A 14,052-nucleotide genomic window follows, 5' to 3' on the forward strand; every position below is an offset into this window, starting at 1 on the left:
AGACACTAATGGGAAATCTATTTGTAAAAGGTCATATCTGTATACACAGTTAGAAATTCTTGAACAGGAAAAAATGAATAAGTGTTAATATTGTCACAATGACAAAGAAAACATTGCTACTTCTCCAGCTGTAAGTGTTGACTGAAAAAAAAATGCAGAACATGAGTGTGAGTTAATTTTTATTTGGGACAAGGTGAGAACTATAGCCCAGGAGACACATTTCAAATGGCTCTGAGAAACTGCTCCAAAGATGTAAGGGGGAAAGTCAGTATATATATGATTTTGGTGAAGGAGGAGTACATGCAATCAAGCACAGTTTTTGCAGAAGGTTGCTGCTAGTCATGAGGAGCAGACATGAAGGATTTTAGTGCTTTTCTAGATGTGAGGAGATTGAAGAATTGGGCTCATAAAATTTTCTCCTGAAAATAGCTTACCATCTGAAAACCTGTTCTGCCAGTTTTTCCCAGAGCACAGAGTGGCTCATTCCTGATCTCCACCCTGAAATTCTTGCAGGGGGTGTTGAATGTCAGAAGCTGCAGTGGCTTATAATTTAATCCTTGTAGAAGCAGATGGCAAGTGACAATGATAAGTGACAATTTGTAGGTGACAGATGTCAATGGAGCTGATGGTAAACCTCTTTGTTTCTCACCAGTACCCGTCCTACAGTTACAAACGCATGGGTAGCTGGCTGCACCACCAAATCATTCCCGTGGTATCCCAGCAGGCTGCCCTGCAGCCTCATCACCACTTCCCCATGGTGCCAGCCCAGCAGGCCGTGGGCCCCCAGCAAACCATGATGCCAGTTCCTGGCCAGCACTCCATGACTCCAAGCCAACCCCACCAGCCACACCTCCCTGTGCCCTCCCAGCAGCCCATCTAGCCGCAGCCTCACCCACCCCTGCTGCCCCAGCTGCCTCTGCCCCTGATGTTTCCTATGCAGCCCCTGTCCCCCAGGCTTCCTGACCTGCCTCTGGAGGCTTGGCCCACAACAGACAAGACCAAGTGGGAGGAGGTGGTGAGTACACCATGAAGTCTCTGCAACACCTATGAAAATGGTAAAGCAAAACTAGCCCCCAGAGTTCTCAATTCCCACACAATCCAAGGCCTAGAGTTTCAGTAGTTATAGTTCAATAATTCTTAACCCTACATGCATTGTAACTTTATATTATAAATGAACTTGTTAATCTATGTGACATTTATTGTGGGATAAAAATCTACAATTACTTTGAACTCTAGCTATAATATGAATTACTGTAATACATTCATTTTAAGGACAACAGTTCTCCTTATCTTTCAATAGTTTGACTAGCAATATTGGTCTACCATTACACAGAAACTACCATTACACAGAAATATATAAAAAGAGTATTTTGGGGCTTGAGGAGATGCAAATATTAAACAGCTTAAAAAATGATAGTTGGAAAAACTCTTTAAAGATATAAAGGAGGAGTTGCGGAAGATGGCGGAAGAGTAAGACGCGGAGATCACCTTCCTCCCCACAGTTACATCAGGAATACATCTACACGTGGAACAACTCCTACAGAACACCTACTGAATGCTGGCAGAAGACCTCAGACCTCCCAAAAGGCAAGAAACTCCCCACGTACCTGGGTACGGTAGAAAAAAGAATAAACAGAGACAAAAGGATAGGGACGGGACCTGCACCAGTGGGAGGGGGCCGTGAAGGAGGAAAGGCTTCCACACACTAGGAAGCCCCTTCGCGGGCGGAGACTGTGGGTGGCAGAGGGGAAAGCTTCGGAGCTGCAGAGGAGAGCGCAGCAACCAAGAAGCCTGTGTGCAAGCGCAGCTCACTATCCACACATCCCCTCCTGGGAACCTTTGCAACCAGCCACTGCCAGGGTCCCGTGATCCAGGGACAACTTCCACAGGAGAATGCACGGCGCACCTATGGCTGGTGCAATGACATGCTGGCCTCTGCCGCTGCAGGCTTGCCCCACATCCAAACCCCTCCCTCCCCCCAGCCTGGGAGTGAGCCAGAGCCCCCAAATCAGCTGTTGCTTTATCCCATCCTGTCTGAGTGAAGAACAGATGCCCTCAGGCGACCTATATGCAGAGGTGGGGCCACATCCAAAGCTAAACCCTGGGAACTGTGCAAAGAAAGAAGAAAAAGGGAAATCTGTCCCAGCAGCCTCAGAAGCAACGGATTAAATCTCCACAAACAACTTGCTGTACCCTGCATCTGCAGAATACCTGAATATACAACGAATCATCCCAAATTGAGGAGATGGGCTTTGAGAACAAGATATATTATTTTTTCCCACTTTTCCTCTTTTTCTGAGTTGTATGTGTATGCTTCTGTGTGAGATTTTGTCTGTATAGCTTTGCTTTCGCCATTTGTCCTAGGGTTCAGTCCGTCCGTTTTTTGTTTGTTTTGTTTTTTTACTTAAAAAATTTATTCTTAATTATTTTTTCTTATTTAAATAATATTTTTTCACTTTATTTTATATTTTATTTTATCTTCCTTCCTTCCTTCCGTTTTCTTTGTTCCTTTTTTATTTCTTTTTCTTCCTGTCTTTCTTTCTTTCTACATTTTCTTCCTTTTATTCTGAGCTGTGTGGATGAAAGGCTCTTTGTGCTCCAGGCAAGAGTCACTGCTGTGCCTCTGAGGTGGGAGAGCCAACTTCAAGACACTGGTCCACAAGAGACATCCAGGTTCATGTAATATCAAAGGGTGACTATCTCCCAGAGATCTCTGTCTCAACAACAAGACCCAGGTTCACTCAACGACCAGCAAGCTATAGTGCTGGACACCCTATGCCAAACAACTAGCAAGACAGGAACACAACACCAGACTAGCAGAGAGCCTGCCTAAAACATAATAAGTCCACAGACACCCCAAAACACACCACCAGATGTGGACATGTCCACGAGAAAGACAAGGTCCAGCCTCATCCACCAGAACACAGGCACTAGTCCCCTCCACCAGGAAGCTGACACAACCCACTGAACGAACCTTAGCCAGTGGGGCCAGACACCAAAAGCAATGGGAAATATGAACCTGCAGCCTGCAAAAAGGAGACCCCAAACACAGTAAGATAAGCAATATGGGAAGATAGAAAAACACATAGCAGATGAAGAAGCAAGATAAAAACCCACCAGACCAAACAAAGAGGAAATAGGCAGTCTACCCAAAAAAGAATTCATAATAATGATAGTAAAAGTGATCCAAAATCTTGGAAATGGAATAGAGAAAAAGCTACAAACATTTAACAAGAATGTAGAAGAACTAAAGAGAAAACAAGCAACAATGAACAGCACAATAAATGAAATTAAGAATACTCTAGAAGGGAACAGTAGCAGAATAACTGAGGCAGAAGAACGAATAAATGACCTGGAAGATAAAAAGGTAGAAATAACTACTGCAGAGCAGAATAAAGAAAAAAGAAAGAAAAGAACTGAGGACAGTCTCAGAGACCTCTGGGACAACATTGAAATCACCAACATCCGAATTATAGGAGTCCCAGAAGACGAAGAGAAAAAGGGATTGAGAAAATATTTGAAGAGATTATAGTTGAAAACTTCCCTAATATGGGAAAGGAAATAGTTAATCAAATACAGGAAGCACAGAGAGTCCTATGCAGGATAAATCCAAGGAGAAACATGCCAAGACACATATTAAACTATCAAAAATTAAATACAAAGAATAAAAAATATATATACTTCTTGCGATATGCAGGCCTCTCACTGTTGCGACCTCTCCCATTGCAGAGCACAGGCTCCAGACGCACAGGTTCAGAGGCCATGGCTCATGGGCCCAGCTGCTCCGTGGATTTGGGATCTTCCCAGACCAAGGCACGAATCCGTGCCCCCTGCATCGGCAGGTGGACTCACAACAACTGCACCCCCAGGACAGCCCCAAAGAAAATATATTAAAAGCAAGGGAAAAGCAACAAATAACACACAAGAGAATCCCCATAAGGTTAACAGCTGATCTTTCAGCAGTAACTCTGCAAGCCAGAAGGGAGTGGCAGGACATACTTAATGTGATGAAGGAGATAAACCTACAACCAAGATTATTCTACCCAGCAAGGATCTCACTCAGGTTTGATTGAGAAATACCTTTACACACAAGCAAAAGCTGAGAAATTCAGCACCACCAAACGAACTTTACAAAAAATACTAAAGGAACTTCTCTAGGCAAGGAAAGCAAGAGAAGGAAAAGACCAACAATAACAAACCAAAAACGATTAAGAAAATGCAAATAGGAACAAACATATTGATAATTACCTTAAATGTAAATGGATTAAATGCACCCACCAAAAGACACAGACTGGCTGAATGGATACAAGAACAAGACCCATATATATGCTGTCTACAAGAGACCCACTTCAGAAGTAGGGACACATACAGACTGAAAGGGGATGGAAAAAGATATTCCATGCAAATGGAAACCAAAAAAAACCTGAAGTAACAATTATCATATCAGACAAAATAGACTTTAAAATAAAGTCTATTACAAGAGACAAGAAGGACACTACATAATGATCAAGAGATCGATCCAAGAAGAAGATATAACAATTGTAAATATTTATGCACCCAATATAGGAGCATCTCAATACATAAGGCAAATAATAACAGCCATAAAAGGGGAAATTGACAGTAACACAATCATAGTAGGGGATTTTAACACCCCACTTTCACCAATGGGCAGATTATCCAAAATGAAAATAAGGAAACACAAGCTTTAAATGATACATTAAACAAGATGGATTTAATTGATATTTACAGAACATTCAATCAAAAAACAAAAAACAGAATACACATTTTTCTCAAGTGCTAATGAAACATTCTCCAGGTTAGACCATATCTTGGGTCAAGCCTTGGTAAATCAAGTCTTCATAAATTTAAGAAAATTGAAATGGTATCAAGTATCTTTTCCGACCACAATGCTATGAGACTAGATATCAATTACAGGAAAAGATCTGTAAAACAAACACATGGAGGCTAAACAATACACTACTTAATAACGAAGTGATCACTGAAGAAATCAAAGAGGAAATAAAAAAATACCTAGAAACAAATGACAGTGGAGACATGATGATCCATAACCTATGGGATGCAGCAAAAGCAGTTCTAAGAGAGAAGTTTGTAGCAATACAATGCTACCTTAAGAAACAGGAAACATCTTGAATAAACCTAACTTTGCACGTAAAGCAATTACAGAAAGAAGAACCAAAAAACCCCGAAAATTAGCAGAAGGAAGGAAATCATAAAGCTCAGATCAGAAATAAATGAAAAAGAAATTAAGGAAACGATAGCAAAGATCAATAACACTAAAGGCTGGTTCTTTGAGAAAATAAACAAAATTGAAAAACCATTAGCCAGACTCATCAGGAACAAAAGGGAGAAGACTCAAATCAATAGAATTAGAAATGAAAAATGAGAAGTAACAACTGACACTGCAGAAATACAAAAGATCATGAGAGATTACTACAAGCAACTCTATGCCAATAAAATGCACAACCTGGAAGAAATGGACAAATTCTTAGAAATGCACAACTGCCAAGACTGAGGTAGGAAGAAATAGAAAATATGAACAGACCAATCACAAGCACTGAAATTGAAACTGTGATTAATAATCTTCCAACAAACAAAAGCCCAGGACCAGATGGCTTGACAGGCGAATTCTATCAAACATTTAGAGAAGAGCTAACACGTATCCTCAAAGTCTTTGAAAATATAACAGAGGGAGGAACACTCCAATATTCATTCTATGAGCCCACCATAACCCTGACACCAAAACAGGACAAGGATGTCAAAAAATAAAAAACTACAGACCAATATCACTGATGAACATAGACGCAGAAATCCTCAACAAAATACTAGCGAACAGAATCCAACAGGAAATTAAAAGGATCAAACACCATGATCTAGTAGGCTTTATTCCAATAATGCAAGAATACTTCAATATATGCAAATCAATAAATGTGATACCCCATATTAACAATTTGTAGAAGAAAAACCATATAATCATCTCAATAGATGCAGAGAAAGCTTTTGACAAAATTCAACACCCATTTTTGATTAAAAAAATCACTGCAGAATGTAGGCATAGAAGGGGAATTTCCTAAACATCATAAAGGCTGTATATGACAAACCCACAGCCAAATCGTCCTCAATGGTTAAAAACTAAAAACATTTCCACTAATATCAGGAACAAGACAAGGTTGCCCACTCTTACCACTGTTATTCAACATAGTTTTGGAATTTGTAGCCATCAGAGAAGAAAAAGAAATAAAAGGAATCTAAATCTGAAAAGAAGAAGTAAAGCTGTCAGGGTTTGCAAAAGCATGATACTATACGTAGAGAATCCTAAAGATGCTACCAGCATACTACTAGAGATGATCAATGAATTTGGTAAAGTAGCAGGATATAAAACTAATGCACAGAAATATCTGGCATTCTTATACACTAATGATGAAAAATATGAAAGTGAAATTATGAAAACTCTCTCATTTACCATTGCAACAAAAAACAAATACCTAGGAATAAACCTATTTAAAGAGACAAAAGGCCTGTATGCAGAAAATTATGACACTGATGAAAAAAATTAAAGATGATACAAATAGATATACCATGTTCTTGGATTGGAAGAAGCAACATTTTGAAAATGACTCTACAACCCAAAGCCATCCACACATTCAATGCAATCCTTATCAAACTACAACTACCATTTTTCACAGGACTAGAACAAATAATTTCACATTTTGTATAGAAACAAAAAAGACCCCAAATGGCCAAAGCCACCTTGATAACAAAAAATGAATCTGGAGGAATCAGGTTCCTTGACTTCAGACTATACTACAAATATACACTAATCAAGACAGTATGCTACTCGCACAAAAACAGAAATATAGACCAATGCAACAGGATAGAAAGCTCAGAGATAAACCCATACACATGGTAACCTTATTTTGATAAAGGAGGCAATAATATACAGTTGAGAAAAAACAGCCTATTCAAAAAGTGGTGCTGGGAAAACTTGACAGGTATATATAAAAGTATGGGATTAGAATCTTCGCTAACAGCATACACAAAAATAAGCTCAAAATGGATTAAAGACCTTAATGTAAGGCCAGAAACTATCAAGTTCTTAGAGGAAAACGTAGGCAGAACACTCTATGACATAAATCACTACAAGATCCTTTTTGACCCACCTTCTAGAGAAACGGAAATAAAAACAAAAATAAACAAGTGGTACCTAATGAAACTTAAAAGCTTCTGCACAGCAAAGGAAACCATAAAGAACAAAAGACCACCCTCAGAATGGAAAAAAATATTTGCAAATGAAGCAACTGACAAAGGTTTAATCTCCAAACTTTACAAGCAGCACATGCAGCTCAATAACAAAAAACCAAACAACCCAATCTAAAAATGGGCAGAAGACCTAAATAGACATTTCTCCAAAGAAGATACAGATTGCCAACAAACACATGAAGGAATGCTCAACATCATTAATTATTAGAGAAATGCAAATTAAAACTACAATGAGATATCATCTCACACCTGTCAGAATGGCAATCGTCAAAAAATCTAGAAACAATAAATGCTGGAGAGGGTGTGGAGAAAAGGGAAAACTCTTGCTCTGCTGGTGGGAATATAAATTGATGCAGCAAATATGGAGAACATTATGGAGGCTTCTTAAAAAACTACAAATAGAACAACCATATGACACAGCCATCCAACTACTGGGCGTATACCCTGAGAAAATCATAATTCAAAAAGAGTCATGTACCAAAATGTTCACTGCAGCTCTATTTACCTAGCCAGGAGATGGAAGCAATCTAAGAGTCCATCATCAGATGAATGCATAAAGAAGATGAAGAACATCTATACAATGGAATATTACTAAGCCATAAAAAGAAACAAAATTGAGTTATAGTGAGGTGGATGGACTTAGAGTCTGTCATACAGAGTGAAGTAAGTCAGAAGGAGAAAAAGAAATATGGTACGCTAACACATATATATAGAATCTAAGAAAAAAAACAAAAGGTCATGAAGAACATAGGGGTAAGATGGAAATGGAGCCACAGACCTACTACAGAATGTGCTTGAGGATGTGCGGAAGGGGAAGGGTAGGCTGTGACAAAGTGAGAGAGTGGGATAGAAATGTATACACTACCAAAAGTAGAACAGATAACTAGTGGGAACCAGCCGCATAGCATAGGGAGATCAGCTGGCTTCTTTGTGACCACCTAGAGGGTAGGATAGGGAGTGTGGGAGGGAGGGCGATGCAAAAGGAAAAAGATATGAGAACATGTGGATATGTATAAGTGATTCACTTTGTTATAAACAGAAACTAACCATTGTAAAGGAATTATACTCTAAAAAAGATGGTAAACATTTTTTTCTTAATACTTATATTTTAATAACGTTATTTTATTTCATCTTATTCAATTTTATTTTATCATCTTTCTTTCCTTCTACTTTTTCTCCGTTTTATTCTATACCATGTGGATGAAAGGCTCTTGGTGCTCCAGGAGTCAGTGCTGTGCCTCTGAGTTGGGAGAGCAAAATTCAGGACACTGGTCCACAAGAGACTTCCCAGCTCCACCTAATATCAAACGGGGAAAATCACCCAAGATCTCCTTCTCAACACCAAGACCCAGCTTCACTCAAAGACCAGCAAGCTGTACTGCTGGACACCCTATGCCAAACAACAAACAAGACAGGAACACAACACCACCCATTAGCAGAGAGGCTGCGTAAAATCTTAGTAAGGCCACGGACACCCCAAAACAAACAACCAGACGTGGAACTGCCCACCACAAAGACAAAATCAGCCTCATCCGCCAGAAAACAGAGACTAGTCCCCTAAACTAGGAAGCCAACACAACCCACTGAAGCAACTTTAGCCACTGGGGACAGACAGCAAAAACAACGGGAACTATGAACCTGCAGACTGCAAAAAGTATACCGCAAACACAGTAAGATAAGCAAAATGAGAAGACAGAAAATCACAGAGCAGATGAAGGAGCAAGGTAAAAGCCCACCAGACCTAACAAATGAAGAGGAAATAGGCAGTCTACCTGAAAAAGAATTCAGAATAATGATAGTAAAGAATATCCACAATCTTGGAAATAGAATACAGAAAATGCAAGAAACATTTAACAGGGACCTAGAAGAACTAAACAGGAAACAAGCAACAATGAACAACACAATAAATGAAATGGAAAATACTCTAGAAGGTATCAATAGCAGAATAACTGTGGCAAAAGAACAGATAAGTGACCTGGAAGATAAAATAGTGTAAATAAATACTGCAGAGCAGAAAAAAGAAAAAACAATGAAAAGAATTGAAAACAGTCTCAGAGACTTCTGTGAGAAAATTAAAATCACCAAGATCAAATTATAGGCGCCCCAGAAGAAGAGAATAAGAAAGGGACTGAGAAAATAAGAGATTATAGTTGAAAATTTCAGTAATATGGGAAAGGAAATAGTTAAGTCCAGGAAGCACAGAGAATCCCATACAGGATAAGTCCAAGGAGAAACATGCCAAGACACATATTAAACTATCTAAAACTAAATACAAGGAAAACATATTAAAAGCAGCAAAAGAAAAATAACACACAAGGGAATCCCCATAAGGTTAACAGCTAAACTTTCAGCAGAAATGCTGCAAGCCAGAAAGGAGTGGCAGGACATATTTACAGTCATGAAGGAGAAAAACCTACAACCAATATTACTCTAACCAGCAAGGATCTCATTCAGATTTGATGGAGAAAGTAAAACTTTTACAGACAAGCAAACGCTGAGAGAGGTCAGCACCACCAAACCAGCTTTACAAGAAATGCTAAACGAACTTCTCCAGGCAAGAAACACAAGAGAAGGAAAACAGCTAAAATCACAAATGCAAAACCGTTATGAAAATGGGAATAGGAATATACACATTGATCATTATCTTAAATGTAAATGGATTAAACACTCCCACCAAAAGCCACAGACTGGCTGAATGGATTCAAAAACAAGACCAAGGTATATGCTGTCTACAAGAGACCCACTTCAGACCTAGGGACACGTACAGACTGAAAGTGAGGGGATGGAAAAGTATATTCCATTTAAGTGGAAATCAAAAGAAAGCTGGAGTAGCAACTCTCATATCAGAAAAAATAGATACTAAAATAAAGACTGTTACAAGAGACAAGGACACTATATAATGATCAACGGATCGATCCAAGATGAAGATATAACAATTGCAAATATTTATGCACCCAACATAGGAGTACCTCAATACATAAGGCAAATACAACCATAAAAAGGGTAATCGACAGTTACACAATTAGAGTAGGGGACTTTAACACTGCATTTTCACCAATTAACGGATCATCCAAACTGAAAATAAATGAGGGAACACAAGCTTTAAACAATACAATAAGAAGATGTACTTAATTGTGATTTATAGGACATTCCATCCAAATACAACAGAATACACATTTTTCTCAAGTGCTCATGTAACAATGTCCACGATAGATCATATCTTGGGTCACAAATTAATCCTGGTATATTTAAGAAAATTGAAATCATATCAAGTATCTTTTCTGACCACAACACTATAAAACTAGATATCAATTACAGGAAAAGTTGTGTCAAAAATACAAACACATGGAGGCTAAACAATGCACTATTTAATAAAGAAGTGGTCACTGAAGAAATAAAAGAGGAAATCAAAAAATACCTAGAAACAAATTACAATGGAGACACAGCAATGCAGAATTTATGAGGTGCAGCAAAACAGGTTCTAAGATGAAGTTTATAGCAATACAGTCCCACCTGAAGAAACAGGAAATATCTCGAATAAAAAACATAACCTTGCACCTAAAGCAATTAGAGAAAGAAGAACAAAAAAACCCCCAAAGTTAGCAAAAGGAAGGAAATCATAAAGATCATACCAGAAATAAATGAAAAATAAATGAAGGAAATGATAGCAAAGATCAATAACACTGAAAGCTGGTTCCTTGAGAAGATAAACAAAATTGCAAAACCATTAGGCAGACTCATCAAGAAAAAGGAGAAGACTCAAATCAATAGAATTAGAAATGGAAAAGGAGAAGTAACAACTGACACACAGAAATACAAAGCATCATGAGAGATTACAACAAGCAACTCTATGCCAATAAAATGTACAACCTGGAAGAAATGGACAAATTCTTAGAAATGCATAAAGTGCTGAGACTGAACCAGGAAGAAATACAAAATATGAACAGTCCAGTTACAAGCACTGAAATTGAAACTGTGATTATAAATCTTCTAACAATCAAAAACCCAGGACCAGATGCCTTCACAGGCGAATTCTATCAAACATTTATAGAAGAGCTAACAGCGATCCTTCTCAAACTACTCCAAAATATACCAGAGGGAGGACCACTCCCAAACTCATTCTACAAAGCCAACATCACCCTACTACCAAAACCAGACAAAGATATCACAAAGAAAAAAAAGTACAGGCCAATATCACTGATGAACATACATGCAAAAATACTCAAAAAAACACTAGCAAACAGAATCCAACAGCACATTAAAAGGATCATACACCATGATCAAGTGGGGTTTCTTCCAGGAACGGAAGGATTCTCCACTATATGCAAAGCAATCAACGTGATACACCATATTAACAAATTGAAGGAGAAAATATGATCATCTCAATAGATGCAGAAAAAGCTTTCAACAAAATTCAACACCCATTTATGATAAAACCTGGGAAAAAAGTAGGCATAGAGGGAACATTCCTCAACATAATAAAGGCCATATATGACAAACTCGCAGCCAGCATTGTCCTCAATGCTAAAAAACTGAAAGGATTTCCACAAGTTTCAGGAGCAAGACAAGGTTGCCCACTCTCACCAATATAATTCAACATAGATTTGGTTGTAGCAAACAGCAATCAGAGAAGAAAAAGAAATAAAAGTCATCCAAATCGGAAAAGAAGAAATAAAGCAGTCACTGTTTGCAGAGAATATGATACTACAAACAGAGAATCCTAAAGATGCTACCTGAAAAGTACTAGAGCTAATCAATGAATTTGGTAAAGTAGCAGGATACAAAATTAATGTACAGAAATTTCTGGCATTCTTATACTCTAAGGATGAAAGATCTGAAAGTGAAATTAAGAAATCACTCCCATTTACCATTGCAACAAAACTAACAATATATCTAGGAATAAACTTACCTAAGGAGACAAAAGAACTGTATGCAGAAAATTGTGATACTGATGAAAGTAATTACAGATGAAACAAATAGATGGAGCAATATACCATAATGTAGAATTGGAAGAATCAACATTGTGCAAGTGACTCTATGACCCAAAGAAGTCTACACATTCAATGCAATCCCTATGAAACTACCAATGGCATTTTAAACAGAACTAGAATAAAATTTCACAATTTTTATGGAAACACATAAGACCCCAATACCGAAAGCAATCTTGAGGATTAAAAATGGATCTGGAGGAATCTGGCTCCCTGACTTCAGACTATACTACAAAGCTACAGTACTCAAGAGAGTATGGTACTGGCACAAAAACTGCAATATACATCAATGGAAGAGGATAGAAAGCCCAGAGATAAACTCACGCACATATGGTCACCTTATCTTTCATAAACGAGGCAAGAATATACAGTGTAGAAAAGACAGCCTGTTCAACAAGTGGTGCTGGGGAAACTGGACAGGTACATGTAAAAGTATGAGATTAGATTTCTCCCTAACACAATACACAAAAATCAGCTCAAAATGAACTATAGACATAAATGTAAGGGCAGACACTATCAAACTCTTCGAGGAAAACAGAATATGCTCTATGATATAAATCAGAGCAAGATCCTTTTTGACCCACCTCTTAGAGAAATGGACATAAAAACAAACGGAAAACCCAAATTGGACCCAATGAAATTTAAAAGCTTTTCAACAGCAATGGAAACCATAAACAAGACCAAAAGACAACTCTCAGAATGCGAGAAATCATTTGCAAATGAAGCAACTGACAAAGGATTAATGTCCAAAATTTACAGGCAGCCCTTGAAGCTCAAAAACAGAAAAACCAAAAATCCAATCCAGAAATGGGCAGAAGACGTAAGCAGACATTTCTCCAAAGAAGATATACAGATTGCCAAGAAACAGATGAAAGAATGCTCAACATCATTAATCATTATTGAAATGCAAACCAAAACTACAATTAGATATCATGTCACACCAGTCAGAATGGCCATCATCAAAAAATCTAGAAACAATAAATGCTGAAGAGGGTGTGGAGAAAAGGGAACACTCTTGCACTGCTGGTGGCAATGTGAATTGGTTCAGCCACTATGGAGAACAGTATGGAGGTTCCTTATAAAACTACAAATAGAACTACCATATGACCCAGCAATCCCACTACTGGGCATATACCCTGAGAAAACCAAAATTCAAAGAGTCATGTACCAAAATGTTGCATTGCCATCATCAAAAATTCTAGAAACAGTGAATGCTGGAGAGCGTGTGGAGAAAAGGGAACACTCTTGCACTGCTGGTGGGAATGAAATTGATACAGCCACTAAAGAGAACACTATGGGGGTTCCTTAAAAAAAACTGCAAATAAACTACCATAGGACCAGGAATCCCACTTCTGGGCAAATAGCGTGAGAAAACCATAATTCAAAAAGAGTCATGTACCAAAGTGTTCACTGCAGTTCTATTTACAAGAGGCAGGAGATGGAAGCAACCTAAGTGTACATCATCGGATGAATGGATAAAGAAGATGTGGCACATATATACAATGGAATATTACTCAGGCATAAAAAGAAATGAAATTGAGTCATTTGTAGTGAGGTGGATGGACCTAGAGTGTGTCAGATAGAGTGAAGTAAGCCAGAAAGAGAAAAACAAATATGGTATGCTAACATATATATGGAACCTAAGGGAAAAAAAAAACAAGAAGGTCATGAAGATCGTAGTGGTAAGACGGGAATGGAGACGCAGACCTACTAGAGAATGGACTTGAGGATGTGGAGAGAGGGAAGTGTAGTCTGTTAAAAAGTGAGAGTGACATGGACATATATA

The 14,052-nt window shown here is 38.2% G+C and overlaps 1 protein-coding gene across 1 annotated transcript in view; it reads left to right on the forward strand.

Moving 5' to 3' along the window:
• The window catches only part of LOC114891181 (amelogenin, Y isoform-like), a 72,303-nt gene extending 71,206 nt beyond the window's left edge, over positions 1–1,097 (forward strand). The window contains 1 exon segment of the mRNA XM_029215359.1: positions 653–1,097. Within this exon segment, the coding sequence (XP_029071192.1) occupies positions 653–1,030 (378 nt within the window). The 3' untranslated portion in view covers positions 1,031–1,097.
• Positions 1,098–14,052: the final 12,955 nt, after the last annotated feature.

The sequence above is a fragment of the Monodon monoceros genome, unplaced genomic scaffold, assembly GCF_005190385.1.
Source record: "Monodon monoceros isolate NGI ecotype Baffin Bay Population unplaced genomic scaffold, NGI_Narwhal_1 Contig174_ctg1, whole genome shotgun sequence".
Classification (NCBI taxonomy): Eukaryota; Metazoa; Chordata; class Mammalia; order Artiodactyla; family Monodontidae; genus Monodon; species Monodon monoceros.